Source organism: Abrus precatorius, unplaced genomic scaffold (genome assembly GCF_003935025.1).
Source record: "Abrus precatorius isolate BTA unplaced genomic scaffold, Abrus_2018 Scaffold2, whole genome shotgun sequence".
Lineage (NCBI taxonomy): Eukaryota > Viridiplantae > Streptophyta > Magnoliopsida > Fabales > Fabaceae > Abrus > Abrus precatorius.
Window position 1 is genome coordinate 25,529,916 of NW_020874362.1, and position 27,798 is coordinate 25,557,713.

The 27,798-nt window shown below is 30.6% G+C and overlaps 3 protein-coding genes and 6 non-coding genes across 10 annotated transcripts; 8 read left to right on the top strand and 1 right to left on the bottom strand.

The window, feature by feature from the left end:
• Positions 1 to 1,484: 1,484 nt before the first annotated feature.
• Positions 1,485 to 8,977, bottom strand: LOC113859692 (probable cyclic nucleotide-gated ion channel 20, chloroplastic). Its single transcript, XM_027492401.1, has 12 exons — positions 8,603 to 8,977; positions 8,235 to 8,408; positions 6,649 to 6,756; positions 6,299 to 6,442; positions 5,392 to 5,643; positions 4,533 to 4,799; positions 4,072 to 4,217; positions 3,457 to 3,534; positions 2,501 to 2,630; positions 2,175 to 2,418; positions 1,850 to 2,012; positions 1,485 to 1,623 (listed from the first exon to the last, which is right to left on the bottom strand). The coding sequence occupies exons 1-12, from the start codon at positions 8,975 to 8,977 to the stop codon at positions 1,485 to 1,487; spliced, it is 2,220 nt and encodes a 739-aa protein (XP_027348202.1).
• Positions 8,978 to 13,450: 4,473 nt separating this feature from the next.
• On the top strand, positions 13,451 to 15,908 carry LOC113858305. The gene is made up of 2 exons (XM_027490877.1): positions 13,451 to 13,936; positions 14,849 to 15,908. The coding sequence occupies exons 1-2, from the start codon at positions 13,645 to 13,647 to the stop codon at positions 15,541 to 15,543; spliced, it is 987 nt and encodes a 328-aa protein (XP_027346678.1). The 5' UTR covers positions 13,451 to 13,644; the 3' UTR covers positions 15,544 to 15,908.
• Positions 15,909 to 17,286: 1,378 nt separating this feature from the next.
• LOC113860466 lies at positions 17,287 to 17,427 on the top strand. Its single transcript, XR_003503918.1, has one exon. It is a non-coding gene; the product is annotated as a small nucleolar RNA snoR134 (small nucleolar RNA).
• A 242-nt stretch (positions 17,428 to 17,669) lies between these two features.
• On the top strand, positions 17,670 to 17,758 carry LOC113860465. Its single transcript, XR_003503916.1, has one exon. It is a non-coding gene; the product is annotated as a small nucleolar RNA U36a (small nucleolar RNA).
• Positions 17,759 to 17,835: 77 nt separating this feature from the next.
• Positions 17,836 to 17,928, top strand: LOC113860439. Its single transcript, XR_003503891.1, has one exon. It is a non-coding gene; the product is annotated as a small nucleolar RNA Z223 (small nucleolar RNA).
• A 111-nt stretch (positions 17,929 to 18,039) lies between these two features.
• On the top strand, positions 18,040 to 18,155 carry LOC113860442. The gene has a single exon (XR_003503894.1). It is a non-coding gene; the product is annotated as a small nucleolar RNA Z278 (small nucleolar RNA).
• Positions 18,156 to 18,405: 250 nt separating this feature from the next.
• LOC113860441 lies at positions 18,406 to 18,522 on the top strand. Its single transcript, XR_003503893.1, has one exon. It is a non-coding gene; the product is annotated as a small nucleolar RNA Z278 (small nucleolar RNA).
• A 282-nt stretch (positions 18,523 to 18,804) lies between these two features.
• Positions 18,805 to 18,911, top strand: LOC113860457. Its single transcript, XR_003503909.1, has one exon. It is a non-coding gene; the product is annotated as a small nucleolar RNA snoR97 (small nucleolar RNA).
• A 2,422-nt stretch (positions 18,912 to 21,333) lies between these two features.
• LOC113858285 (external alternative NAD(P)H-ubiquinone oxidoreductase B1, mitochondrial-like) lies at positions 21,334 to 27,351 on the top strand. Of its 2 annotated transcripts, XM_027490845.1 has the most exons (10): positions 21,334 to 21,551; positions 22,733 to 23,006; positions 23,288 to 23,491; positions 23,682 to 23,932; positions 24,721 to 24,940; positions 25,157 to 25,261; positions 25,571 to 25,834; positions 25,937 to 26,058; positions 26,789 to 26,908; positions 27,009 to 27,351. In XM_027490845.1, exons 1-10 carry the CDS (start codon positions 21,475 to 21,477, stop codon positions 27,094 to 27,096), a joined length of 1,725 nt encoding a protein of 574 aa, XP_027346646.1. In that variant the 5' UTR covers positions 21,334 to 21,474; the 3' UTR covers positions 27,097 to 27,351. The 2 variants fall into 2 exon arrangements, with proteins under 2 accessions (XP_027346646.1, XP_027346647.1); XM_027490846.1 differs by lacking the exon at positions 23,288 to 23,491 and having other exon boundaries at positions 21,349 to 21,551; positions 27,009 to 27,096.
• The last annotated feature ends 447 nt before the right edge of the window (positions 27,352 to 27,798 follow it).

Sequence of the window (27,798 nt, forward strand, 5' to 3'; positions counted from 1 at the left end):
CTGATGATGACCAAATCGTACTGTCGTGTCTACAAGACTTTGGGCCTTCCCATTGGGCCTGTCATTTCGTCCACCACACTTGCAAGTAATTTGCCAGAGATCTTAAAAGTATATTTCCTTCAAGAAAGAAATAAAAATTCTTCAACCCTATCCATTTTTTGTATGTTTATTTAATTTTAAAATTAATATAATAACATATACTGAGTTAAAGATGAAGTGAACTTACTTATAAAATGATAAGAACAGTTTATTTATTATTTTTTGAAGAATTACTTGTTTATACACATCTTTCTAATTACATTAGGTTTCAACTTCACACTTGTTTTTTAAAGACATTTCTTTTGTTGGTTCTTTCATCTTTTGTTATATACTAGTTGTCAATTTATTGTCTGATATTTATTTTGGATTGTAATGCCAATAATAATATTTGCAAGTTATAATTTATTATTACTCGTCATAATTTTTTCAGCTAGAGAATATATATATATATATATATATATATATATATATAATTTGACACAATTTAAATACATTATTTAAGTCAAAAAGTATTATTAACTAATTAATCATAAAAAAATTGTCTCTTAATTGATAACTTAGTAACAAATTTAGAGAAAAACGAAATGTGAGGACCAGGTACTAATTAAAATTTATTTTAAATAGCATGCAATATGTTAAAATAAAGTAAAATATTAAAATATAAAATAATTTTTTGAATTTTAATAAGAATTTATTTTATAAAAAAATATATTAACTAATTAAATTGATAAAACTTTCATTTGAACACCCGGTGTCATTTTCCTCAATTCTTCTGTAATCTTTCGTTTTTTATGCTCTGTATTGCTTTCACACAAATCAGAAAAAGAAGCTTCATATTTAGAGCAGAGAGGCAACTCACCTTGATCGAATAATATAGCGATACTTTAGCAAATTGATATAAACACAAATATAATGTCAATATATACGAACTTAACAATCCATCTGCTAATTTCATATCTGAATCAAGACGTCTTCTTTTTTTTTTAAATGTTAGTTAGGTAATTATTTTCTTGACACGGGATCCTCGAGCTTCCATATTTATAATTAATAACAAAAATGTAGAACACTCCTGAAAAATTATTGCTATGTAAAACATTCTATCGTTCTGATACATTTGGGTGGTATATCAGTGTTTTAAGTTAGTTTTTTTTAATTAATCTTAATATTGATAATGTCTTTTTAGGGATATTTAGACGAGCGTACAAGAAATTTATGAAAGTGATATATAATTTATTTTAATAAATTTTATAATTAAATTGAAGCTATAAGCTCTTGTTTGGTAAGAGTTTAGTGTTGGTATAAAGAGAGAAAATAGCGCATGTGATGTATTTATTATTAGTAGTGAAAATAAGGTAAGTGAGTCACTAAATAAATAATAACGTTGTAATCTCAACAGAAATTAATATTATAGATGAGTGAATGCTATAATTTACGACAGCAAATAATTAACTATTTATTAATGAATGGTTAGATTGAGGGGGGTATGAGCATGTTCCCGCGTAACGCGTTCGGCGCCTCCTATGGTATCTCCAAGTTACTTGAATGCATTTTGCTGCAAAAGCTCTCCAGTAAGGTGATTCATACCTACCACAAATATATCAAATACACAATCAACTTATTATGGTTTTAAATATCTAATCATAATTTTTAAGACGAATTCTCAAGATAAGAACATGAGAGAAACACTGAGTGATATTCTTAAGACACTAGTTAAGAATTCCCTTCAAAAAAGATTATTAATACCAATTTCTCAACTAGCTATACCACAAAGAAACACAAATGCAAATCACACTACGCAGCAGGCACTAACCTGATAGCTCCAAGAACACGTTGATTCCGCAAAAATCTTGCATAAAGACTAGTGACCTCTTCAAGATCTGAAACTTGCAGCACAAACGCTTCTACATTCGTTAAGCATCTAACTGTTCTGTTGCTAAGTACCCTCTGTCCACTAATCTTTACTTTTCTCCCATCTGTGACAGATTCAGCATTTTTATAAACTAGTTTTATCCAACAAAATAACAAATCCTTATTATTAACGGAAAAAAGGACATAAATAATTAAACTATTTTCTCATACATAAGTTCAAAGAGCTAATTTTTATAAGGCTATAATCAAGTAATAATATATATTACTTTTGTTTACTGAATAATGTTCGAGGCACCATGTGAGAAGTTCCTCGCCACAAACATCTCCCTCGGATAAGGAAACTATAGTTTTGTCTTCTATGCTCTCCACTTTTCCACGTATGATAAAAATAATCTTCTCAATTGCACCACCAGGATATAGAATTTTGCTTTCTTCAATGAATATCTTCAGCTTTAGCCTTTCACAAATTGCATCTATTAATTGATCATCCATAATGGAAAAAATCCTAACCTGCCAAAGGATTTCATTCCTCAAATATGTTATGTAATTTATACAAAGATGTTAACACATAATATGACTTTAACATTGCTACCTTCTTCACAAATTTGAAGAGATGACGTCTTATATCTCTTTGAAGTTCTTCAGGCAGATTCTCCAAAAGCTTTTCTTCATTTACCCCTCTGCTGGCAACCCAGTTATACCGTTCAGCGCTTCTTACTTGCCTACATCACATGGAAATAACATTGCCTCTCTCCCATTACTCTGTTTAAATGAGGAAAATGCTAAAGAAAACAAAAGTACTTTTCTTATAACTCAGCAAAAGTATACATTTTTTCTCTTTAGCAGTGCCAATGACGCATTTTTTAACATATTTTCTTTTATAAATTAAAATGAATTAAAAATAATTAAATTATGAGTAAGACCCATTAAATTAGGAATGAAATATACATAAATTTGTGATTCTTAATAAATTTTAATCAATCAATCAATAAACAGTGTTACTGTAATTTCTTTTTCCTCCCTTTAAACAACATTTATGTCTCTCTCAACCCATTGCAATGTTTTATTGCGGTTGCAATTATTTATCGCAATCCTTAATAATGCAAAAAATTACAAATAAATGTGCCTAGTCTCGCAATTGCAGTCACAATGTGGTTGCAGAGACTCTAAAATCCTTGACATTGCAGCCGCAGACCATAATTTAAAACACTCGTATTGTTTGGTTGCCAAGAAAATAGGGACATTTTAATAAAGGGCAAGGACACTTGTTTAATTACCAAAGAAGAGGAGGGAAGGAAAATAAATAAATTTACTATTATGTATTTAAGAACGTCAAATAAAAACTATTAAATAAAGGATAATTTTGTTCAATTAATTTAAAAAGTTGTCTTCCTTTCGCATTTTGGTGATTTTTTGGAAGAGAGTTAAAATTGAGAACTGCATTACTTAAGCTTAAAGACACCAATAAAATCTAGATGACAATGTCTATGAATATCATCACCGCATGTACATTCATAGCTCTCTAATATGTAAATTAAAACAACATACCTTCTTAGTTCTTCCGGCAAGCATCGATGGCTCATCCATCGATCATAATCTCGTTGTCTCAATGACATTTCCAATCTCCTGATATTAAAAGCAAACACCCCACCCTGTTAAAATAATTCAGCTGACGTAATCTTCAATTAGAAAGGAATTAGAAACAATAATAAGGCTCAACATATATATCCATCTATGCACCATTGGAAATATTAGTAAGTCAAAATTTTAAATGGCCCTAACAAATTTATAAATAGTAAACTTTTCTTAAAAATCATGTTAAAATATATTAAAAAAACATAAATGTAAGTACATTTTTACCCTTTTTAACAAAATATTTTTATTTTTTATTCCTTATTGCACTACTCTTAAGGCACTAGTTAATATTTTCCATTAAAAAAAAAATAGAAATCATGATAGGGTATATTGAAAATCATAATAAGAGTAACATTTCTAGATAAAACTTCCTACTTCTGATTCTTTAACTAGTTAGCATTCTCCAAAATGAAATAATTTTCATCAACCATATTTATTGATGCATTGAAGATATTCTATGCATTATGCAGCAACCTAAGACTATTTCATGTCAATCCTAAGGAAAAGAAACCACTCCGAAAATCATACCTCTGTCCAAGAGCCTGAAGAAAGTTCTGCATATTTCCTATGAGGAGGGCAAAGAGCAATAGGCCTAGCCCAACAATAGCCATGGTGAAAAGAACCTCCCAAACGAAGTAGCTTGGAGTTAGATTTCCAGCTAGAGTGCTGATTTGCTTTGGGAACAGACAAAAAAAACACATCAAGATTTGCATTCTGGTCTTTAACTTCTCATGCTTTGCAAATACTTAATTCACAACCATGCTCTTACTTTGTTTTAATTATGTCTGAAATTTGAACCATGAAATTTTAAAGCACAAAATATTTCCAATACTGCAAGAAATTAGCAATTTCTTGATCTTCAATAAATTGAGAAAATGAGTATTATTATGAATATAATAACATGTATAGAGCATCAATCAGCACATGATAACTGAAATACAGTGAAAACAGCAAAAAATGGAAAGTGAAAGGGAAAAAATAATGAATACCTGGAACCCCCAGAACAATGAATAAACATATTTTTGAATAAACACACTATCATTTATAGCAATAAGGCCAACTGCTTCAGCATAGATTCCATAATTGAAACCACCATCTTTTTGAAAACAAGCACTAGAACTCGTATCATTTATCCAGCTACTCCACGTTGGATCAAGGAAAACGTCTACAGAATTCCCATTCCCACAATCAATAAACCTCATGCATGACTCTATGTTGGAGCTGTGGCAGGCATCTCGAAGGCATTGGTTAACTCTCTGGATGAAGAACAGGAGAAAGAGGAAAACATATTAAGATTAAGCTTCATGTATGTGAAAAACTTATATTTAAATATATCTTGTATTCAATATGAAACCAATACTTAACATCCAGAATAAAGCCCCTATTAAAGGATATGCTATTACTATCATCCACAAGAAGTTTAGTAAGGAAATCAATGACCTTGCTACATTTAAAATGATAAGCCTCTAGTATTAGTGTATTATGTCCACTAATTAAAATGTTTTGCAGTACAAGAGTACTATTAGCAGGCCAAAAAACAGTTAGCATTATGAGGATCTCTACTGAAACATATCCTTTTCCTTTCTAAAGATATCCTTGTCATGATATGAACTGATCAAAATAATGTTCATTTTAGAAGAAAAATTCTCTCGAAGTATATTAGTCCTACAGTTCTTGTTGATGTTAATAAAAAATAATGTAAGACTAAACTTTTGAAGGTCAATAGCTATTAGGATACACATGTTAAATGTGTATGTGAATCACTATACAAAGGAAAGTATTTATAGTAAATTATTAAGCACTATGGACAATTAAAAGAATCTTTATAGTGTAATGAACTAGACTCACCTGTAATCCAAAGAGATACCAACATGAACCCACAACATGGGCAGACAACATGAAAATGAGAAGATTTATAATGAAATTTTCCCATGCTGACTCAAAAATGAAGCCACTTGGAGTCTGCCTAGCAAGCAGAGTAAGAAACCTACACAATCTGGGAAGGTTTTGAAGAAGAATAGAAACCCGTAAAATATTTTTTTCAGTATTAGCTTGAGCTCCAGAAGATCCAAAGAATTTTGGTAGCATAAATAATATAATCTGCAAAATAAATATTACGAAAAAAATATTATGCAAATATAGAATGAATACAAAATCCTGGAAAACATAAATAAACTAATATTTGAGCGTTTTGATTCCTAGACAATTAAGATGCACAAACAAGATTTTAGCATCAAAAGAAAATAACAAGAAATAGTGCATTATTTGTTAAATTTTATCTATGTATATTAGAATGATCACAGGTGCATTGTAAGATCCATAAGCATCCTATGCTTTTGCGCAGTTCATGAACGAATCCAGACCAGGTTAGTGCTGGCATCTGGCTCGTGAGTGATCCTTACACAACAAATTCCAGATAAGGACACAACAAAAGTATTCTCAAAGTCAAATTGAGGACATTTTTTAGCATCCTTTCTTTTGTGAGGGTCAGACTTAGAGGAAGAAGGAACTTTAAATTGTGACACCATTCTAATCACCACTATAATAAGCATATATGTCAAGTATAGATCACCAAATTTACTTGTAGATTCAATCAAGTCAAGGGTGAGAATCAACCCAAAAAAAGTATTTTCAAATAAAATATCTAGTATGATGGTATAGCCAATTTTATTAGTTTAGCTGAAAGAAATTTTCAATTACCATATGTATAAAATACATAAAAATACATATTACTAGCGATAACATGTTTTAGGACACTCACCTGAGGAACTGGCATTACATTAAATATGTCAATGACAAGATAGCCCCTAAGGTAATTGAGTGCAATTTTTTTTGGATGTTCGACCACCTCTCCTGCACCAACCACTCTAGATTCCGGGGCCACATAAGCCAACCTAAACTGCACAAGGACAAAGCTGACATATTGTTAGTGTATTAGAGTTTATCCAATCCAAATATATTAGCTAATAATGTGGTTGATTTGATCGAAAAAGCAGACATATTGCTAATTAGCTACTACACAACTTAAAATAATATTCTATATATTATCAATAGTCCTCAGCTTTTCGATTAAATCAACCACAGGAAGAAGCAATTAGCAATTACCTGGAGAAGAATATGCAAGAGGTATATAAAATCGGTCAGGCTTCTAAAAATTACAATTGCAATTGTAATGGGACTATTGGCCGGTTCAATAACAATGCATTTCAATTCCTGAACAAGGCATGGAAGAACTGTGTAAATATAAAAGAAGATTTTTAAAAAAAAAAACTGAAGTAGACAAATAAATTCAATTTATTTTGTGATTATCACAACTCAGTTCATGAAAGAAATGTTGGATATTTTTGTGAATATTTCCATAGTTTTAAGGGGAACTAGGCTCACATTGACTAAATGAAGAGAAATGAAAATAATTTCATTTTATAAAATGAGAATATTTATCTTATCTAAAACCTTGGGAGGGATAAGTTTGACTTGATCTACAAGTGGTTTTACTTGGTGAAATATTATTTCTTATAATAGACCACTACTCTCCTAATTCTATCTCACTTATTATTCATGTCCTTTTTCTTCCTTCACTTCTCTCTGAGACTGGTTTAAAATTTTTTTGTTTTCTTTAGTTCTATCGCATGAGTTCATCCAAAAATTTATGTGTGGCGAAATATTCCTTGAGAACAGTATCATTTGACTTATCTTTGGCTACCAACTTTTGTCTATTTTCTTTTATCTTTTCCAACAATAAACATGTTCTTAAGATTCGAAAAAAAATACTAAACCTGTTAAGTCCCCTCGTATAAAGTTATATCAGCCATGTTAGGAAGCATTGAAACAAAAATCAAAAAGGATTTTAGTGCAATGGTATTATAATAAGTTGAAACATTTACCACAAATTTCAGTGCTCAAACGTTACACTAAAAATATATTGGAGGATAACTGCTGCTTTAGATTATTAGAGAATTCAAGCCGTTAACAATAAGGATTATAAGATTAACCAAACTGCTATTTCACAAATAGAAGTTTTACAACTCCTGATAATATCCCTAAAATTCATGCTTGATACAATTGCTCAAACTCAAGATGAATGCACAGAGAAAGGGATCACTTAACGTCTAATTATACTATGGAAATTACTCTCTTACACTTACTCTTTCATTGCAGGCAGCATATATATAAATAGATTCAGATGCAAAACAAAGATTTAGCAAACCATTTTAAAATGTGAAAGTTGGTTGAAACATTTATGTATTACAATATAGAACTTGAATCCCTCTATAATCCTCCATAACTTAGCAACAAATTTCTTCATCATACCCTCTAGATCAGTTGGAAAACTTGGTTAGATGTATTACAAACGACATAGCTTTCTGATCCAAAAGGTGCTCAATCTATCAACCAATTCCTCTGATCATGATTTTCTTTGAACCACCTCACACGGTCCCAATTAAGAAAAGGCTATCATTATAAATAGGCCCACAAGTTTTTTCTGTGTTCTGTTCAGTAAATTGTCACCAAAACATCTCATGGCTTAACATTTTCATTTTCAAGAAATCCTCATCTTTCTGCTTTGCTAAATGTAATTTCTATTCACAAAAACAAGTACCAACAATATATGTGCAGTCAAATGAGTCAATATAACAACTTCTATTCCCTATTTTTATTGATAAAAAATAAAAAAGGAAAAATTATAGTACCTTGATTGCTGATAGCAAGAAGAAAAATAAAGGGTCTACGAAAACTGCCACCAGACAAGCACTGACAAAAACTCTGTTCCACTGCTGCACGGCTTTGGCATGAGGGCTGATGACTCCAGGAATATGTAAACATGATGATGATTTTGTAACCAAGCCTTTATGAACTTTATGGAGCTGCAAATTACATAATTAAAGTAATTAAAAATTATTAATTTATTTCTTTAATAGTCCACCATAAAAGTTCTGCTCAGAATCAAATATCAAATGCATATATTCAAACGTGACATATATTATAGCAATGTATTATTTATTTCTAGAACAACATATCTGAGTGGAAAAATCAAATTCTAGTTTAGGGCAAGATTCACCTGAGTAAGTACATGTGAAAATTTTGACTTGTTTGCCTCATTTTTTGTGTGATCATATCTTGGGCAAGTTGTAGAATAAGAATCAATTTCCACAGAACCTCCATTTACTGAAGGAAATTTCTCCAAGCTTTCCCTCCTACTTGCACCTTGATTTTGCTGAAAATGGCTATAAATTTCCCAATTAACGTTGCCACTTGCCTCTGTAAGTGTTCTTCTTTCATTCAATATAGAATTACAGTGTCTCAGAGGAATAGAAATTGAATGGTTCTGACTCTCAGGTGTAAATTTCTGAAATTTAGGTTCCCTATGATTATTTGCTGATTGTGAATATTGGAGTGATAAAACTAGCCCATCATCCTTGAGTGAATCCTCCATCTCTCAACAATAACACCTATGAACAAAAACAATTTAGGGTATACATTAACAAAGATGTAAGCACGCGCAGGTATCATACAGTAAGAAGTTTATATATGTGCTTGTTAATATACATTGGCCACTTCACGTAAATTAAGCTACAAATGTTTATTAGGAATAATTTTAGGCTTTCAAGGGTAACCAAGTCAATATCAACAATCTCCACACCCATTGAAACTTCCTTAGTTCTTCCATTCTGTATTTCTTACCTTGTAATTAGTTCATCTCATCTTCAGTTTTATAAGACAGTTCAGATGTTAGTACTTATTTTCCTATTAGTATCAATACATGATTTCTTCAGTATGAAACCAAAGTATACTCTTATGCAAGCGGTAATGTCGATTAAATCTCACATGAATGGTTAAAATAAACTCCAATCACTTCTCAGTACAAACTATACACAATGTATTTGTGGGTAAATAGAGCAGTTAAAATGGATCAATTATAATTGGCTCACCACAAGCTGACCTCTAAACGACTCAACCCAACCCAGCTCACATTTATTGTAAGTCGAGGAAAAACTCAAGTCAGGGATTAACTCATTAAATTTGTGTTGTGAAATAGAGAAAAAAAAAAAGAAATAGGATGATGAGATGAGAAATAGAGTGAACAATATTTTTTATTTGAATGAGCTGAAATAAGAGAAAACAAATAATAAAAAATTTATTTCACTTATTTAGATGAATAAAAAAGTGTGAAAAATAATTAAATTGCATTTAAAATATTCATAAAAATTTAAAATTAATTTAAAATTTTTATTTTTTGTTAAATTTTTCTTAATAAAAATTTTATTTAAATTTTTTTAAAAATAAAAACACATTCCTGTGCCTACCCCACCACCCCCTCTCACTTCCCTCTTGTAATGTTTAGAGGATTTTATTTTTATTTTTATTTTTTTATGGTGGGCCAACAAAAAATTCTCACCCTTCCTTTCTTCATTACATCTAATCAGGAGTGTTTCTCACTTTCTTTCTATTTCATTCCTTCCTCAATCATTAAATAAAAAATATATATATACCAAAATAAAAATTAAACAAATATATCTCAGCTTTTCACGGATTGACTTGATATAATCCGTGAGTTGAGTCATAGTATCCCACAATTTGAATGAACTAAAGTTTTTATAATCCAATCCAACAATGAACCTAGTTCATCAACTTGGCTCATGCGCTTAAACTCATATTTTAAAAATACAATTCCACAACAATAAAAAAAAAAACAACATTAACACTAGGAAAATCGCACCTGCAACAAAATAAGTGAAGGCTGCAAACTCTAATGGATGTTAACATAGGAAAATTTGAGGTGTAAATCTATCGATTTGGAGTAAACAAGAGAGTGAAATCGCATCCATAGTATATAGGCATAATTGCGAGCTTTAATTTATCTTTTGATGTATGATTTTGTTGTAGGGGTCAGTGGTCATCTTTCTCACTATCCAAGTAAATCAACATACTCAGTAATATTCTTCCAAAACCAAATAAATACAATAAGAGACAAGGTAACGCGCAAAGCTGCAGAAGCACGAGCCTTCTATTTAACTTATTTGTTTATTTATGGTAAATTCAATGGGATGGTGCCAAACTCTGATAGTACTTCATAAAAGAAAGGGCCTAAGAGGAAACTAAAAATTAAATGAGACTTTGACTTTGGGGTGTTCTAAATTTGCTTATATAATTGGAATTTAAGCAAATTGCTAAGGAATTAAAGTAAAAGTAAAAGATTCTATCATATCTTATATTTATCTGTACTTTTGAATCAATATTTATATTATTAATAGTTATAGACTTCACTTATTTCAAATTTAAAGAATTATAAATTTGTATTTCAAGTGAAGGATATACCTGGCAAAATATTAGTCACTGTAAAGTATAAAATGATACTAGCAAGCTTCAATCAATTGCATGGCATTTTTAAATTTAATGTAACAATGTATAATTAAGAATAAATTAAAATGCATAGGCATTCTCATTATTAATGGTAAATATTATATATATATATATATATATATATATTAATAAGTAATAGTAATAGCTATTTTAAAAATTAAATTCATGAAGACAAATATTAATAATTTTTAAAAGAATTAATTATCTTATTTATAGAGATTGAAAATATATTTATTAAGTATTTATTATTGAAAAAAAGGTCTTACTTTATTTAATATTTTAAGATTTATTTTAACTTACTAATTAATATTTTTAAGAAATATTTAATAATTCAATAGCGTCACAATTAAGTTTTACGCGTCAAATTGATTGCCCAGTCCCATAGCAAATTCGGAAAGCTTGGATTGCTTGGCGCAATTGTGGGCAAGAATGGAAACAAATCAAAGAGAAAAATTAAAATTGAGATATGTGTGTGGTCCCACAAAAGTTATAAAATAATTTTTATTAAAATAAAAATATTTATTATATCAAAATATAATATAATTTTATTATTTTTAAATGTTTAAATTCATTATAGTTATCGCAATAATACAATGTTGATAAATATTTATTAAAACAATATTATATAAAAACTATTTATTAAAATGAAAAAATTCAATAATATTCAATAAATGTTGAATAATGCACACATTAAACATTAATACATTACTCATTTTGACATATATATTCTTTTAAATATTAAATTTTAATTTTCATCCATTTTAACTAAAGTTTGAAATTGATTTTTTTTAACTTAAATTTTCTTTCTACATTTATTAAAATTTGAATTTAAGATTTTAAATTTTCTTCTATAATAATGTAGTTTAACTCAAAATTTAAAATCTTTCTTCCTTTTTATTTTACCAAATTTTAACTTTAAATTTTAAATTCTATATTAAACTTTAAATTCAGAATAAATAAAAATAAAATTGGTCAAAGTATAAGGAAAAAACTAAATTTTAAATTCAAACTTAAAGTGAAAAAAAACAAAAATTTAAATTTTAACTTTAAAAGGCATCACGAATAAGAATATAACATGTGTCAATTTAAAAAAAAATATGTATATAATATATATAGACAAATACATTATCAAAATGTGATATATATACTATCAAAACTGAAAATTTATTTTATTTTAATCTGTGACGTCATTAAACATAGTTTAGCTAGCCAACAAATCATGAAATTGATTGTGATAATAATAATAATAATAAAAAAATCTTTACCATCCATCTGAATTAAGACAAACCCATTCCTCCATTGGAGGAGAGCAACCAATATCAATCGTACATTATGATACTAATTCCCCCAATTGGTCGAACAAAGTTCATATCAAATTTTTGTTTATTCCCAGCAAAAAAACTCACTTATTATTATTATTATTATCCAACATTTCTATTCACCTAATTTGATAATTAATTTTTCAATAATATTATTTTGATAAATAATTTAAAAATTTATATTACTGTGGTAAAAAGAAAAATCCACACTAACTATAGTTTATATTAATCAGTACCTATTGTAAAGTTTCTTTAATTCGACAAATGTTGCTTATGCAAATATTATGTTCAAAAATATTGTAGATGAGTCTTAGAGTCATGCTTTGGCTCTAGATAAGTTTTAAGGTTTTATTTACTTTTTTTTTAAAATTATAGATGTATTAATTATATGCAAACTAATTCAGGTATTTAACTATTTAAATTATTAATTTTTTTCAAAAAAATATATGCTTATAAAAAACAAAAATTAAAGCTTTTAAAATTTTGAAAGTCAAAATAAAAAGAAAGTTTGAAGATTAAATATATAATTATAAAATTTTTATAATCATAAAATTAATTATTCAAAAATACTAATTTTTTAAAAAATTATTGTAGTTTAATAATATGTTTGCAAGCATATGAAAAAATTATTATTTTATTAAACTTTTATCATATGAAGTTATCTAGCAACTGGCAAGAGGAATATAACTAATCCAATCCCATAAAAAGTAAAGAGAAAAAACGCGTTTACATATATTTTTTTTGTCTTTATATATATTTTTATATTTAACAATAGCATAATCGATTTGAAGATCGTCGGTATTTTTGTGTCATGTCTTTGGTAGAGGAACATCGTGTTAAAGGACAAATGACTAAAAAATGTCAACATTTTATTGAAACAAATATTATTTTATAAAATATTAATGTGTAATAAATGTTATATTTTCAAATGCTTAAAATTAATCTTAAAGTTTGAGTTCAACTAAAAGAACAACTCATCAGAATATAATTTTTTATATATAAAATTTGTTTGGAAAAAGAGCTTTGCGATCATATTAATTCTATTCAATTAGAATATTATTGATTCTGGTGAATTGTAATATTTTAAAAATTAGAAAATATAAATAAATATTATATTTTAAGGTGTTTAAAATAATCCTAAGGTCTCAATTTATCAAAACTAAAAAAAAGTAATTTACAAAAAATTGTAAAGATTGAAATAAGAAGAAAAAACATACAAAAAGACTATCTAAGTAAAAGAATGAAAGAAGTGTAACTCGGGTCGGAAAAGGGCAGAAGCAAAAGGCAAATAGGGCAGTAACAGTAGCTGAAGCGAGTGTGTTTATCGTAGCTGAAGTGAGTGCAGCAAATTGAGGATTTTGTTCCACTCTGACTTCCAAGCAATGGCAATCCCTCTGTAATCCAAGACGACGTCGTAGCCATGTCCACCACAATCCCATCCCTCGTGTCCTTCAAACCCTCGTTCCCATCCACCAAAGTCCATGCCTTTAGGCCTCAATTCAGACGCAACATTATTGGGTTTTCTCTCAAACCCCCCAGATTCTCTCTGGGGAAGCGTTTCGCTGTAAACGACAAAGGGGGTGGCGGTGATGTCGTCGTTGGGGTGGATGAAGCAGAGAAGGAGGCTCGAGGACAGAGTACTATGCCGGAACGGTTTCGGTATCTTGCTAAAGAAGCTCCCACTCCTCCTCTTAGGTGGCCATGGTTTGTGGGTCTGTTCCATTTCTCTCTATGTGCCTTTCTTTGCTTATCCACTAAATTTGACTTTTTTTTTCTCTCCCTCGTTCACTGTTTTTTTTTTTTTAATATTATTATTATTTTCAGCAGGGTAATTGTGTTGTGATAATGGAATTGTGTAGGTTGGTTTTTTATGAATGTTTCATTTGATTAGAGGTTTTATGAGTAAATGGGAGATTTGGAAGTCTCTCTGTTTTTTTTTTTTTTTTAAGTATGAATTTTTCATTATGTTTTTGTGTTTCATGACATGGTCAAACAGTCATTCAGGGCTGGGACTTTCACACACACAAAATGATACAATTTAGGTAGATGAAATTGCTTACTTCTGTTGAAATGAAACTCAGTTCCAAATTTAGATTTTTTAGTGGCGCTGTAGTTCTTAACCTTTGTTGGAGTATTGATTCAGACATTTTAGATACACATTTATTTATCTGGGTGCAATTGGATAATTGCTTGATTAAGTGTTTATTCAAGAAGCTTTTAATTACGCCATAAATTTAACCACAAAAACTTATTGGGATAAGCTCAGAACAACTTATTTTTGTGAGTTAGGCTGAGAAGCTTATTGAAATAAAAGCAAAGATGAGCTTATGAGAGTCATAAACTATTATAAGTGGTTCATAAGCTTTTTATAAATAATATAATACTAAAAAATAATTGGAATAGGTTGTCGTGCATCTGTGGGGGATGTAGTATTTTAGGCTTTTCCTTCGTATTATTGATGCTGCATACATATATGTACTTGTCATTGCTTTTGGAAGTTAAAAATTGTATGCTCTTTTAGTTCTCATTTATAACACTTTTTCTCCAACTGTTTTATTTCGTTAATGACATGTTTTTCTCTTTTTCTTGCACACTCAACACTTTGATTCTTTGTCAATGTACAGTAATGGCTTTTCTCATCTATGCTTGGAGAGCTGTTCTATTTGAACTGTCAAATTGGAGGAATGCTGCATTTGCCATTGTTCGTTTTATAGGATACCTCTTGAAATATGCTTTGGCTGTGGTCTACCATTTCATAGGAAGTCCAATCACTTTTTCAGTTAGATGCGCAGAGGATTTATTTTACACAGTGCGGGCTTGTTACTCTTGGATAATTGCCAATGCTCCTGTACCAGACCTGACCATCATCATTGTGCTAGCATCAATTGTTTTAGCCATTGCCGAAGCTACTGTGCCGAACTGTGTAAACAACCAACCTTATGTTCTTACTGTGTCTGGTCTAATTGGATATGCTGCTGTTAGAGGCTATATCTCTGAACCTTTATTCTGGACCCTTCTGCTTGGTGTGTATGGTTTCTCAAAATTTGTTAAGAAGAGCGATGATATTTCATCTGCAATGCCTGTTGCAGCCGTGCTGGCTGCTGTCGGGGAGCCTTGGGTTAGAGTTTTGGTGATTGTTTCATACACGGCCTTAGCTATATATCAGCATTCCAAAATGCTTTCAGAAGGGAAAGAAGTTGAAGAAGTAGAAACAAGAGTGAGGCTTCCAATTCCACTTCTTTTTGCAGCTTTGGCTATTGGCTTGAGAATCGCCGCCAAGTGGGCTGGGTACCGGCACTTGACTTGGATGATTGTATGACTGCAGAGAACTAATGTAGCTGAGAGTCTAAAGAAGAATGAAGTTTTGTGGTCTATAAAGTTGATGTAGGATATGATATTGATGGATAGAGATTATTATTCTGTTCTAGTTGCAATTATTGTAGTGTTCTTCGCATGTTTTAAAATGGAGAAATGAATCACTAGGCTGTGCCTTTGCATATAAGCTTCTTGTCTCATTGTATCAGTTAATGCATTTTGCAATTTTGATTTGAGGCCACTGCAGCCTACATCTTATTTGTTATACCAACGTTGAATTTTATGTTTTTGGAATGAAAGGAGTGAAATGGAGGGGAAAAAGATGCAAAAGAAAGGCCAAGTTTCTATAGATTGGATATATTTGATTCTTATATTTGACGTAATTTTTTTTAGAAAATAGTTGACATTATCTTTTAGTTTGGTCCTTAATAAATGTTGAATCATTTTTCTAAAACAAAAAAGTGTCAAAAGAGTATTCACTGTTTAGTCTAGTTTAGTACTCAAGGAAAATATCATTTGAATCACCCCATTCAATTTTTCATATCAGGTATCAATTTATTTGCTTTGAATTTGAAAATCACATCGAATTTCAATTTTAAATGCTTTAATCCAGTTCGATCCAATTATTATTTTTAATAAAAAACTTATTAAATGTCAACAACAGATTTCTTCAAAATCTTAATAAAAGGCATTATAATCATAATATATACAAGCATCAAATTAGCCTAAAATTATGCATAAAAGCAACGATAAGCTAAAATGTAATTATGTATAAATAAGAAAATTGTATAATAGTTGCATGCTTGGTTTTAAATAAAAATAAATCGTTCTCATTCAACGATAATCTCAATAAGCTTTTAATTATAAGCTATTTTCACTATTCAGAATTTTATATACTTCTCTGCTTTTATAAATGAAAGTTAAAAACCTAAAAAAACTTTTTTTTATGAAAGAAGGACAAAAAAAAAAGCTTGTTTGTTTTCTCTTTTTAAATATAATTTTTTGTTTTTAAAAATAAAAAATGTTTGTTAATGTAAGTTTTAAGAACTATTTATAAAAATAATTTTTTATTTATAGTTTTTAAAACTGAAAAATCGAAATACTATTTGGATATTTTTAATTTTTTTCTGTTTCTCTTATTAAAACTAACAAAAATTTAACTAAAAACAGTTTTAAAAATTAAATTATCAAACAAAAAATATTTTTATTTTTTTCTAAAAATAGTTTTATAAAATTATTTTAAAATGTAATTTAAAAAAAAAAAATCAAACAAACCCTAATTGTTGTATACTTTCAATTTTTTTCTTCAATTTGTTTTCAATAGCCGAAAACAACTCCAATCAATCAACACGAAGTTAAAAAAAATTGATTTAGCTTTCAAAACCCTAAAATAATAATACAGTCATGAGAAAAATATATACATTGAAATCATAGTTTAATGCTTTTTAATAGTAAAACAAATCCGTGCAAAAATTGAAAATTGGACCAACAAAAATAATTTGGATACCTCACCCAATAAGCATAACCCAATGTGGTTGTTGGGTTGGGTAAGCAAACCAATCTAGTTACCGTTGGCGAGAGAAAATTTCTAGGGTTTTGCCTTTTGCTGTGCCTATAAAATCCTCTATCTCCTCTTAACCTCTCACACTTGTAGCAACTAGGGTTTAAAGCATAGATTCAGAACATTCAGCTTATTTTGAGATGAGTGTTTAGCGTTCAAATTCACTTCAGTTATCGTCTAATTCCACCGCACGATGCCTCCCGGGCTTCTCCGAGATCCCCATGAAGCGAAAGCCCCAATGCACGTGCCAAATCATTGCCGTTCGTGTTGCAGTTTAGCCCTAATTGTTCTTCACGGCTGATCTGTGTCAAAGTAACGGCCAAATCCCATTCTCATTCCATTGTTTCTCTCTCTCTCTCTCTCTCTCCCAATCAAATATCGAATTTGCCTCGCTATACCTTCAGCTTGTTTTCGAGCACCACGTGTTCAGTGAAATCAAAGCTAGTCCTAGAGGCGCAAATTGAAACGCGGTTGTTTTCACTTGTGGGGCACTTCCTTTTGTTCCTCCGAAAACACCCCTCACATAACTAGTTCAATCTTATGGTTTTCTCTCTCTTTCTAGAATTTCTCGGCTATGATTTTACCTTATCCGCGCTTCTGAGAATTCTCGATGAAGCACAATTGGTTGAAATATGGTTGAATTTCTTGATATGAGCCATTGGTAGATTATTTTTTTCTGTTACAAAATGGTTTAATTTTTTTTATCTTTTAAACTCATGCAATTGCTTTTCTGATAATTGGCTATGAGGATATCTATTCAGCTTTTAATGCCAGTTCTGCTTCTGAAAAACTGTGATTGATAGAGCTGTTACGTATTCTGAGCCTTTCAAGAATGTTCTACAAAGCTCATGTTTTGAGATCGTGTATTTAAATAATCCGTTATTTTTAATTGATTAGATCTATTTAACAATGGGATTTGATAGTTTGGTGTTGGTGTTTGCTGATGATGATTCAATCCAACTTGTATGAGGTGTTGTGGAGCCAGGTCCCTGATTTCAGGGAGAACCTACTTGGTGAAGCTACATTCATATGATATTAATGGGTTTGACTGAGGCTTTATACTGTGCTGAGAAAATGATTTTAAGGTTTCTTTATTAAATTTTAATGATTTTTTGTTTTTGTAAAACATTATCTCTGCCATTGCATGTGATTCAGTTAGGATTGATGTTATTGCCACAAAATGTAAGTTTTTTACTCGTGATAATTAAATTACTGAATTTCTAATATAGTTCCAGCTACAATTTTCATTTTTGTATCCTTAACATTAGTCCTTTGCTTGTGGTAACACAAACCTGTTATAAGCTCACCCGTGATGTTTCAATCCAACTTGTTTGAGGTTGTAGTTTACCCAAGTCCCTGTTTTCAGGGAGAACCTACTTGGTGTTACTACATTTCCAATGACAGCAACGATTGATCTGAGGTTATATGTAAGGTGTGTTCGTTAGAGGTTGGATCAGGATTTGGTGCAGTTATAATTCTGAATTGTTGGATTAACATTGTGAAGGGTTCAGATTTTTTGCCCATTTGTCCAAAAGATTGTCCGTTTTTAAAATAGGAGCAGTCCAATATTTATTCAGTGCTTTCAAATTAATGACTGCACCTAATGCACCCTCTTTCAGCTGCTTTTTAATCTGTTTTTGTTAGATGTTATAGTAATTAACTATCATTTATGACAAATTTTAATGAGTTTCACTATACCCTGTTCCTTTTCAAGTGGTTCATGGTCTGAAAAACTCAAAGACTTAGTGTTGTCATCAGCTTCATCTCTTGTTTTACCCACGAGATAGGAGTTAAATAACAGCACTACATTTTTAAATTATTATCGTGTAGAATAGAGGTTGCTTTGCTAATTTTTAAACTCATGATTGTAATTTGACCTCGTAATTCTGCTGTATGTGCGGCCTCTTCTATTGTACACACTTCATAATCCATTTGCAGGTGCATGTTTTCGGTGATTACAGGGAAAGCCTTTCTGGGATTTGTGTTTTTTTCTTTTGATACCGAATTGTATATCATAAAGCATGTTATTCAAGAATGTAAACTTCCAATTCGATTCAATAATATTTTTATTGTTGCATTTCAAAATTCCCTTTGTTGACTTCAATTTTGATATTTTGTTGGGATAAAATTCTTTACTTAATTAACTTTGTAGATATTGTTTTTAAATTAATATAATATTTAGTAATTTTATTAATATAGTAATTAATGATAAAGATTAGAAGGTTACCTTTTATAATTTGCTTGTTTAAAAAAATTAAGATGAAAAAAAAAGTCGACCATTCGAGTATTCCAAGTTACATGAAAAACCTTTTATAATTTGCTTGTTTAAAAAAAACTAAGATGAAAAAAAAAGTCGACCATTCGAGTATTTCAAATTACATGAACAAATTTTGGAAGTAGGGGCATCGAAAATAGATATATGTGGTATATATTTATGTATATTGAATTGTGAATACAGAGATAATAGAATCATTTCTGATTCAACTAAATAGGGGTATCCAATATAGATGAAAAAAAATCAATCAAATAGGAGGGTAATTAATAATAAAGATTAGAAGGGGTTACCTTTTATAATTTGGTTTAAAATGTGATTTTGTTAACGTAACAAGGGTTATACACGGTTACCGAAGACCTGATAAATTCGATTCAAATATAGGTCAAATTAAAAAAGAAAATGGAACTTGGTTTATACGCTGGTTTAATTTAAAATAAATCGTACCTAATGAAATTTGGGTTGGGTATTGAATTTTATGTTATTTTAAATTAACAAATTTGATTATTCGGCTTGATTATTTTTATTTAAATAATTTTGAAAAAAAAAGGCATGTTTTAGATTAAAAGAACATAATTATAGAGCAATAGTAGAAACTTAAAAATGATTAAAGATACATAATAATTAAAATTATTTTTATCAAGATTTAAGGTTTTGATTAGTTAATAATCATCATAGGAATATATAGGTATTGCACAATTTTTCTGATTTTTTAATCATTTTTTCTGATTTTTCCTATTTTTTAAATCAACAATTTCAATTACTCCAACTAAACTAATTCGACCATGATCGGACGGTTTAGAAATTGTTGATAAAAATTTACTTAAGTTGATTATTTTTTTTATTTCAACTCAAATTAACCTAGTTCAATTATACCTTATTATGTTTTTTTTATTTTTAGAGTAACTAATGTTTTTTGTTTAAAAAATATATTTAATTTTAAGAATTAATATTAATAAAATTATTTAACATGATGTTTATTTGCATGACTAGGAATGGATAATTTATAAAAATAAATTTCCGAAATAGAAAAAATTATATTTACTTTTTTTAAATTAAATTTCAAACTAATAATGTTAAGGTTCTGTTTATTTTCAATATTCACTCAGCGTAATGGAGTTTTAAAAATTAAAATTAACAGTAAATATATTTGATAAATCATTTTACACGGCTGTGATATTTTTTGGGTCGCGAAAGAATAAACTCTTGATTAGGATAAAGGCCAAGTAAAGTTGTAACCAGTCTTTTTGTTTCTCTATCTTTGTTCTTTCTCTTACTTTACACTTTGTGGATGTATAATTATTTTCTAACAAGAAAACGCTGCAGTGGGCCTTTTTATGTCTATTTCACATTTCTTTACTTTAAAGTCTCTTCGTTGCAAAATATACATTTTTTTAACTTAGCTTTTTTATATGAAAAAAATTAAAATATCAAAATATGATATTTTTTTATAAAATCACTGTTAAATTTTTATCAAAATTAAAATTTTCAAAAATCACTGATAGTAATTTTTTATATATTTTTTTAAATTTTCATAGCAATTTTTAATTTTTATTATTTTTAAAAAAAATTGCTATCAATGATTTTTAGTACTTTATACTTTTTAGATGTTTCGTCTTTGAATCTATGTATCTGTAAAAAATTGTCATTGAAAATTTGAGTTCTCATATTTGTATAATTTTGTAAAATATTTCATATTTTGATATATATGATTTATAAATACTATGTAAAAATAAAAAATCTTTTAACTTATGTTAAAAAATATATAATAAAAAATATAATATTTTTATTACAAATTATAACAGTTATTATTATTAATATTTTGAATTTTATAATATCTTATATTTTTAATAAAAAATATCATGTATAAATTTTTATTATATGTCTGGGAGTATTCATTAAAAAAGTCGAATAAATTATTAGTACATAAATGAATACGTAACCTCGGCATGACCCGTGACAATGTTTCGGAATGCGGATATGAACTTCAACACCAATATCCACATGTCAACTGTATGTGTTAGGATCCAACAACTAGATTGTCTGAAACTTCAAAGTTCAAAGCTCAAAAGTTGAAGCTGCCAGGCCAAATTCTTGTCATAATGACCATTGATTCCTTCTTCATCAGGGCCTCAAGGGTTCTCAGCACCTCCAATCTTGTGCTTCTCTGCACTCTCAGGTGTTCTATATGTTTTCTTGTGCTTTCTAGTGACCCTTTGTTGATCCAGTTTTGACCATAATTCTGTGCTATGGGTTGCCTGCTACCATATAGCGAAAAAGTTAATGGTGGTGGTGGGAGTGACATGGTACTTAATTTCCAACTGTTGTGTCTATTTTAAGATTTTATCGTCTGTTTTCAGCATCTTTACTTGAGAGGGTTGATTAACTTACATTCACAACTAGCCACATGTGTAAGAAAGAATGCTTGATAAGATATTTTTGGTATTATTATTACACGTGACCCTTTTGCCATCATTGATCAAGATCATTTAATGAGTATCATTCTTGATGTGGGATTAGCCTTGCAAATGGATCTCAGCAATTTGACTTCATTTATCCCTATACTTTCAATGTTCTTCTTAAGCAATTGGGCCTGTTACTCTGATATGCTCCAGGAGTACTATTGCCTCTCTATTAAGAGTTATTCGATACATTGCTTTCTTTCTAAGCCATCCCAAGAGGATTATAGATCTTGAGATGTAGCATAATCGTTTCTTGGTTAGCTGCAATGTTGTTTCGGATCGAGGGATGGTGATCTTACTTGAGGCACCACCAAAAGCCAGTATTTGGTGTAGACTAGTGGAGGTCCCTTGATGCATCAATTTCACTTGAAATACTGAAAGGATAACACATTGAAAAATTTTGCGAAGGAAAGAAAAAAATTCAAGTATGATGATAAAAAAAGAGTACAAGATTGATCAATGACCTTTGGATCTAAACTAATCTCATTGCTTCTGTAAATAGAAAAGGGGGTGAGAGCATGCCTTTAAATCTATTGAATGTTTGCTAGTGCCTTCCCAGAAAAATGTCATCCAGGATACTGTTATTATAGACCCAAGGTAAAGTTTTAAGAGTTTAGAAAGAGAACTATCTATCTGTGTATTCTTTTCATTCTTCTAGGTTCCATCAGGTGTCATGTTTTCTGTTCTCATACCTTCTTTCTTTAAAAATTGTGGTTAGAATACAATCTCCCAAAAGTACAGTCAACCTGGATCCACTTACTTGTCCAATTTTTGCCTCTATGTGAATACTTCAATTACCGTATTTCCTGCTTCTTACCAGTACTTATGCTATATATAATAGCTTTTAGTTAACAATATTTTCTATTTCATCAAATCTACCTGCCCTTGGAAATTGCAGTGGTGGTGGTGGTGTGGTGGCATACTCGGAAATACAATCAGGAGCTGAACCTCCTAGGATTGATGCTAATGAGCCCCGCAAAAAGAAAGTGTTGGTTCTTGGAACAGGATGGGCTGCTACCAGTTTCCTTAAGGATCTGGATGCTTCATTATATGATGTTCAGGTTGTTTCGCCTCGGAACTACTTTGCATTTACTCCCTTACTACCCAGTGTAACTTGTGGGACAGTTGAAGCGCGGAGCATTGTTGAGCCAGTCCGAAACATTATTAAAAAGGTGGGTGGAGGAAACAAAACTAGATCTAAGAATAACTATTGGTGTATGATTTTTGTCAGATCGCAATGATCATATGTACGTGTAATGTAATGAGAAATCAGGTGTTGTTTGAGGCTTAACTTATAAAACAAGATTGTTAGAGTAGGCTTGACTTTGTTGTGTCAAATTTGTTAATAACAGGATTGAGAATCACACCTGGGATTTATTACCATTTTCTTTTATTGTTTTTTAAGTGTATTCTGATTAGTGAATTAATAAGGGATTCTCCTTTTTAATTGAAGAGAAAAGGAGAAATAAATTTTTGGGAGGCAGAATGTGTCAAGATTGATGCTGCGACCAAAAAGGTTTTTTGTCAGTCCAATATTGAGAACTTAGTGGGAAGTGGCGAATTTTCTTTGGACTACGACTTCTTGGTAGTAGCAGTAGGAGCACAAGTAAATACTTTTAACACCCCCGGCGTCAAGGAGAACTGTCATTTTCTGAAGGTAAATTTGTTTGTTTTGTGTATAATCATTCAATGGTCCATTTGTTTTTTTCGCTTGTTTATGACTGTTGTTTTATCAGGAGGTTCATTGACTCTATGAACTTCTGGGTGATGAGAAACCATTATCATTGCACTCTTGTTTGTTGATCAGTCTGCAACTAATCCAAATTGTGCTCTATGATCGCTCACAGGATGTTGAGGATGCTCAGAAGATCAGACTGTCAGTGATTGATTGCTTTGAGAAAGCTGTTCTTCCTAGTCTATCTGAAGAAGAGCAAAGGTCAAATCTTCATTTTGTAGTTGTTGGAGGAGGTCCAACTGGTGTGGAATTTGCTGCAGAGCTGCATGATTATGTCCAAGAAGATTTAATCAAACTATATCCAACTGTTAAAAAAAAAGTGAAAATAACATTGATTCAATCCGGAGATCACATCTTGAACATGTAAGAAAAACAAGAATCATTAACTGTCTTACTCTTAATTATTTTCTAATGATTTAGGAACTAATATAGAAACTTTGCTATCTTCCTCAAAGTGTTATTTATTTACCGTGTTACTTGTGTTGGATATAGAGCTACCTCTTTGATACAACTAACAGCATTATTAGATCTAGTGCTACTGCTCCTTCAACTGTAATAAATTTTCACTGTAGACAATACATTATCTATCTGAAATTAACTCTGTAATGGAGGAACTGCAGCATTATATTTAGTTAATTCTACCTGAAATGACAAATTTGATTGCAAGCTAAATTCAGCCATATGTCCATTTGCATGTTGATTTCAGTTTTATGGTTGGTGTTTAGGATCTGCTTCTTTGTCATTGGTCTAACATCATAAAATCATAAATCACTTAGCCCTAGGTTTATCAACCGATTCTTCACTGTTTCATGTAACTGCTTTTGATTCCAAAAGGACTCACATGATGATATCCCACATAACTCCTACATCTTGGTAATTGATACCTCAATGGTGTAGCTGTCACTATAACCTATGTATTTGATCTATTTATCACTGAAGAGTATATTTCGTGGAAACTTAGAATTTATTATTGTAGAACACAACTTTATTCCCCAAATAATTTAAGCCTTCTATTGTTTATGCATTCTGCCGCCTTTAACATGTTTCTTGAACTTACAGAATTGCTACTATCTGTTCAAATCTTTCATATTCTCAACTCAGCCTATATAAGAAGTAACAACTTGGATATAATGTAATATTCAATCTTATAGGTTTGATGAAAGAATAAGTTCATTTGCTGAGAATAAATTTACAAGAGATGGGATAGAAGTTCAAACAGGATGCCGGGTTGTCAGTGTTAATGACAAGGAAATTACAATGAAGGTGAAATCAACAGGAGAGATATGCTCTGTTCCCCATGGGTTGGTTGTCTGGTCCACTGGTATTGCAACTATTCCAGTTATAAGGGACTTTATGGAACAAATTGGTCAGGTGACATTACATGCAATGCATTTCTGAAATGCAGTTTTGGCTATCCTTTCTTCTTCACTACTTGTGTGTGTGTGTGTGCACATGGAGGAAGATAATCCAGCTTTTTTATTATATTATGTCAGATCCAAAATGTATTAAGTGTTTTCTCTAGGCTTAAAATCACAATTAACTATTATATGGGTAATCATATATGTATAAGCGAGGATTTATGTGCAGGCTAAAAGGCATGTACTAGCAACTGATGAATGGTTACGTGTGAAGGGATGCGAAGATGTGTATGCTATTGGAGATTGCTCTACAATAAATCAACGTAAAATCATGGTATCTCTTCATCATTTGAGGCTTTCTATTGATTTCTAAGCTTATTTAATCCAGCTTGGCGCACATCCTATCTAAATTAACATAGATGTGAATCATGTGACCAACCTGATTGGATTTGATTAAGAAAATGAGCTCATTGTGCCTCTCATTTGATTATATTCTGATAAATTCAACAAAGTTGTTACTTTTAATCAACTGCTATTATTTCTATCTTGAGATGAGTACTAAGGAATTATATGACCTTATGGCAGTTATGTAAATCACAATTGAATTTATCTGTCATAATTAACTCGTTACATTGGTTTCTAGGATGATATCACAGCCGTATTTGAAGCTGTAGACAAAAATAAGTCTGGGACCTTAACTGTTGAGGAATTCCAGGATGTGATGGATGACATCGTCTTAAGATATCCGCAAGTTGAACACTATCTAAAGCGGAAACATCTGCGTGATTTTTCGACTCTGTGGAAAGATTTACAAGGGAATGATTGCAAAGAAATAGACATAGAAGCGTTTAAATTGGCCCTTTCTCATGCAGATTCTCAAATGAAGAGTCTGCCAGCAACCGCACAGGTATGCATCATTTCACCACTAACTGAATGCTTACTCATGGATGTACTATTTTCTGTCAAATATCTTATATGCAGTAAGTTTTTAATGTATCGGTATATTTAGGTTGCTGCTCAACAGGGTGCATATCTAGCTAGGTGCTTTAACCGCATGGATCATGCTGTAGAGAATCCTGAAGGTCCTCGACGATTTAGAGGATCTGGACGACATAAGTTTCTTCCCTTCCGGTAAACCATGTACTTCATGTTGGTTATAGTTGTGTTGTCTGCATTTCTTGTCTATGGAGTGGAAATTGCAAAATTGTCTGCTGTATCTGCTGTATCTGAATAAAATACCAGGGAAATCCAGTATAACTGTTAAATTAGTCTCTCATCCCAGTATGAATGATTGCTTCAAATTTGGAAACAAAAATTGATAAAAAAAGCACTGCCGAGGCACACACACACAAGTGAAGAGATTAGAGGTCGAATTAGGCAAAGTGTGCACTCTAGGCCACTATGTAAACAAGATTCTTCTGAACATGTAAATTTCTAATGGCTTGTAAACTGATGACAAATTATTACTTTAAATGATGTTGTATGCCTTAGCGTCCCTATGGAGGACCTGTTCCACTTCTCAGATGAAGCATTTTGTTTCCATACAAAACCACATTCTTATGTTAGACTTTAAGGTCCGATACATGTCATACTGTTCAAACAGGATATAACAAAGGTGTTTTTGTGTTAAATGTTGGTGAAAGGATAAAATATTTGGCCAAAAGTGACCTGAATCATGATTAAATATATGATTTATTAATGATAAACGAAAAGGTCATCTAGCCATAAGATAAGGCATCACATATAATGGTTATGATTCAAAATCAAACAATAATAATATAATACGTAATTTTGGTTTTATATCCTATGCTTGCTATATCCCTGACTAATCAGCAAGAGGCTGATTTCTTGTTAACAAAAGGTATAAGCATTTTGGGCAATTTGCTCCACTTGGTGGGGAGCAGGCAGCTGCAGAACTTCCTGGAGACTGGGTTTCCATTGGTCACAGCACTCAATGGCTTTGGTATTCTGTGTATGCAAGGTAAATGATCTGTGATATAAAGCACACTTGTTTGACACATGGAGACTAATTGATGTGCATAACCAGTTTTATTTAATCATTAATTCTGTTCCACATTCAGCAAGCAAGTGAGCTGGCGCACAAGGTTCTTGGTCATATCTGATTGGACTAGAAGATTCATATTTGGCAGGGATTCAAGTCGAGTTTAATTGGGTATGTCTATTGTCACTCATTAATGTGATTTTTGTTTAAAATACTTTTTTCTCTCTTATAACCATATTAATTATAGGGGTGTTTTACATAAAAAATTCTTAAATAGCAGTGAAAATAGACATGTGGGAGCAGTAGTAGACATTCCAAGCAAACATAGTCTGAATGTTTCTGTGGCACTTCGATTTTTCTTAATTATGTACCTTATGTATAGTGATGATAAGTTGAGGAAACAACACTTTGTTCCACCCTCAGTGGGAAACAGTTTGATGACTGTCATCGGATTTTCGTTGAGAATGCTTCTGTTTACAGCTTCCATTTTGCATCAATTTTTATGAATTTGGATCTTTTCAAGCTTTTTCTTCCACGTTCCCGCCTATGTTATGAGAAAGAAATAATATAGAATCAAATTTAATGGACCATACCCTAATAAATAGATTATATTATAGCCAATTCCTGTACTTTCTCTCATGACAAAAGAAAATGAACATAAAAGAATCCAAAAACTCACGAAGGGATCATTATTGTCATCCTGCTTGGAGGCATATTACGAGATGTCATACTCAATTTTTTTTTCTTTACTATAAAACTAAATATTCTGTTTAATATTGAATTTGGAATTACATGAAATGATTTGCTTTGAAATAATTTTTTATTTAATAACTTTTGAAACAAATTTTTTTAATTCAAAATTAAACCAA

Coding starts and splice junctions, on each gene's coding strand:
- LOC113858305 (XM_027490877.1), top strand. CDS start 13,645: ATGTCCACCACAATCCCATCCCTCGTGTCCTTCAAACCCTCGTTCCCA. Junction 13,937..14,848: donor TAGGTGGCCATGGTTTGTGG/GTCTGTTCCATT, acceptor GTCAATGTACAG/TAATGGCTTTTCTCATCTAT.
- LOC113859692 (XM_027492401.1), bottom strand. CDS start 8,977: ATGGAGGATTCACTCAAGGATGATGGGCTAGTTTTATCACTCCAATAT. Junction 6,443..6,648: donor TCTTGCATATTCTTCTCCAG/GTAATTGCTAAT, acceptor GTCCTTGTGCAG/TTTAGGTTGGCTTATGTGGC. Junction 4,800..5,391: donor GGTATCTCTTTGGATTACAG/GTGAGTCTAGTT, acceptor TTCTTCATCCAG/AGAGTTAACCAATGCCTTCG.
- LOC113858285 (XM_027490845.1), top strand. CDS start 21,475: ATGACCATTGATTCCTTCTTCATCAGGGCCTCAAGGGTTCTCAGCACC. Junction 23,492..23,681: donor AGAACTGTCATTTTCTGAAG/GTAAATTTGTTT, acceptor GATCGCTCACAG/GATGTTGAGGATGCTCAGAA. Junction 25,262..25,570: donor TAAATCAACGTAAAATCATG/GTATCTCTTCAT, acceptor ATTGGTTTCTAG/GATGATATCACAGCCGTATT.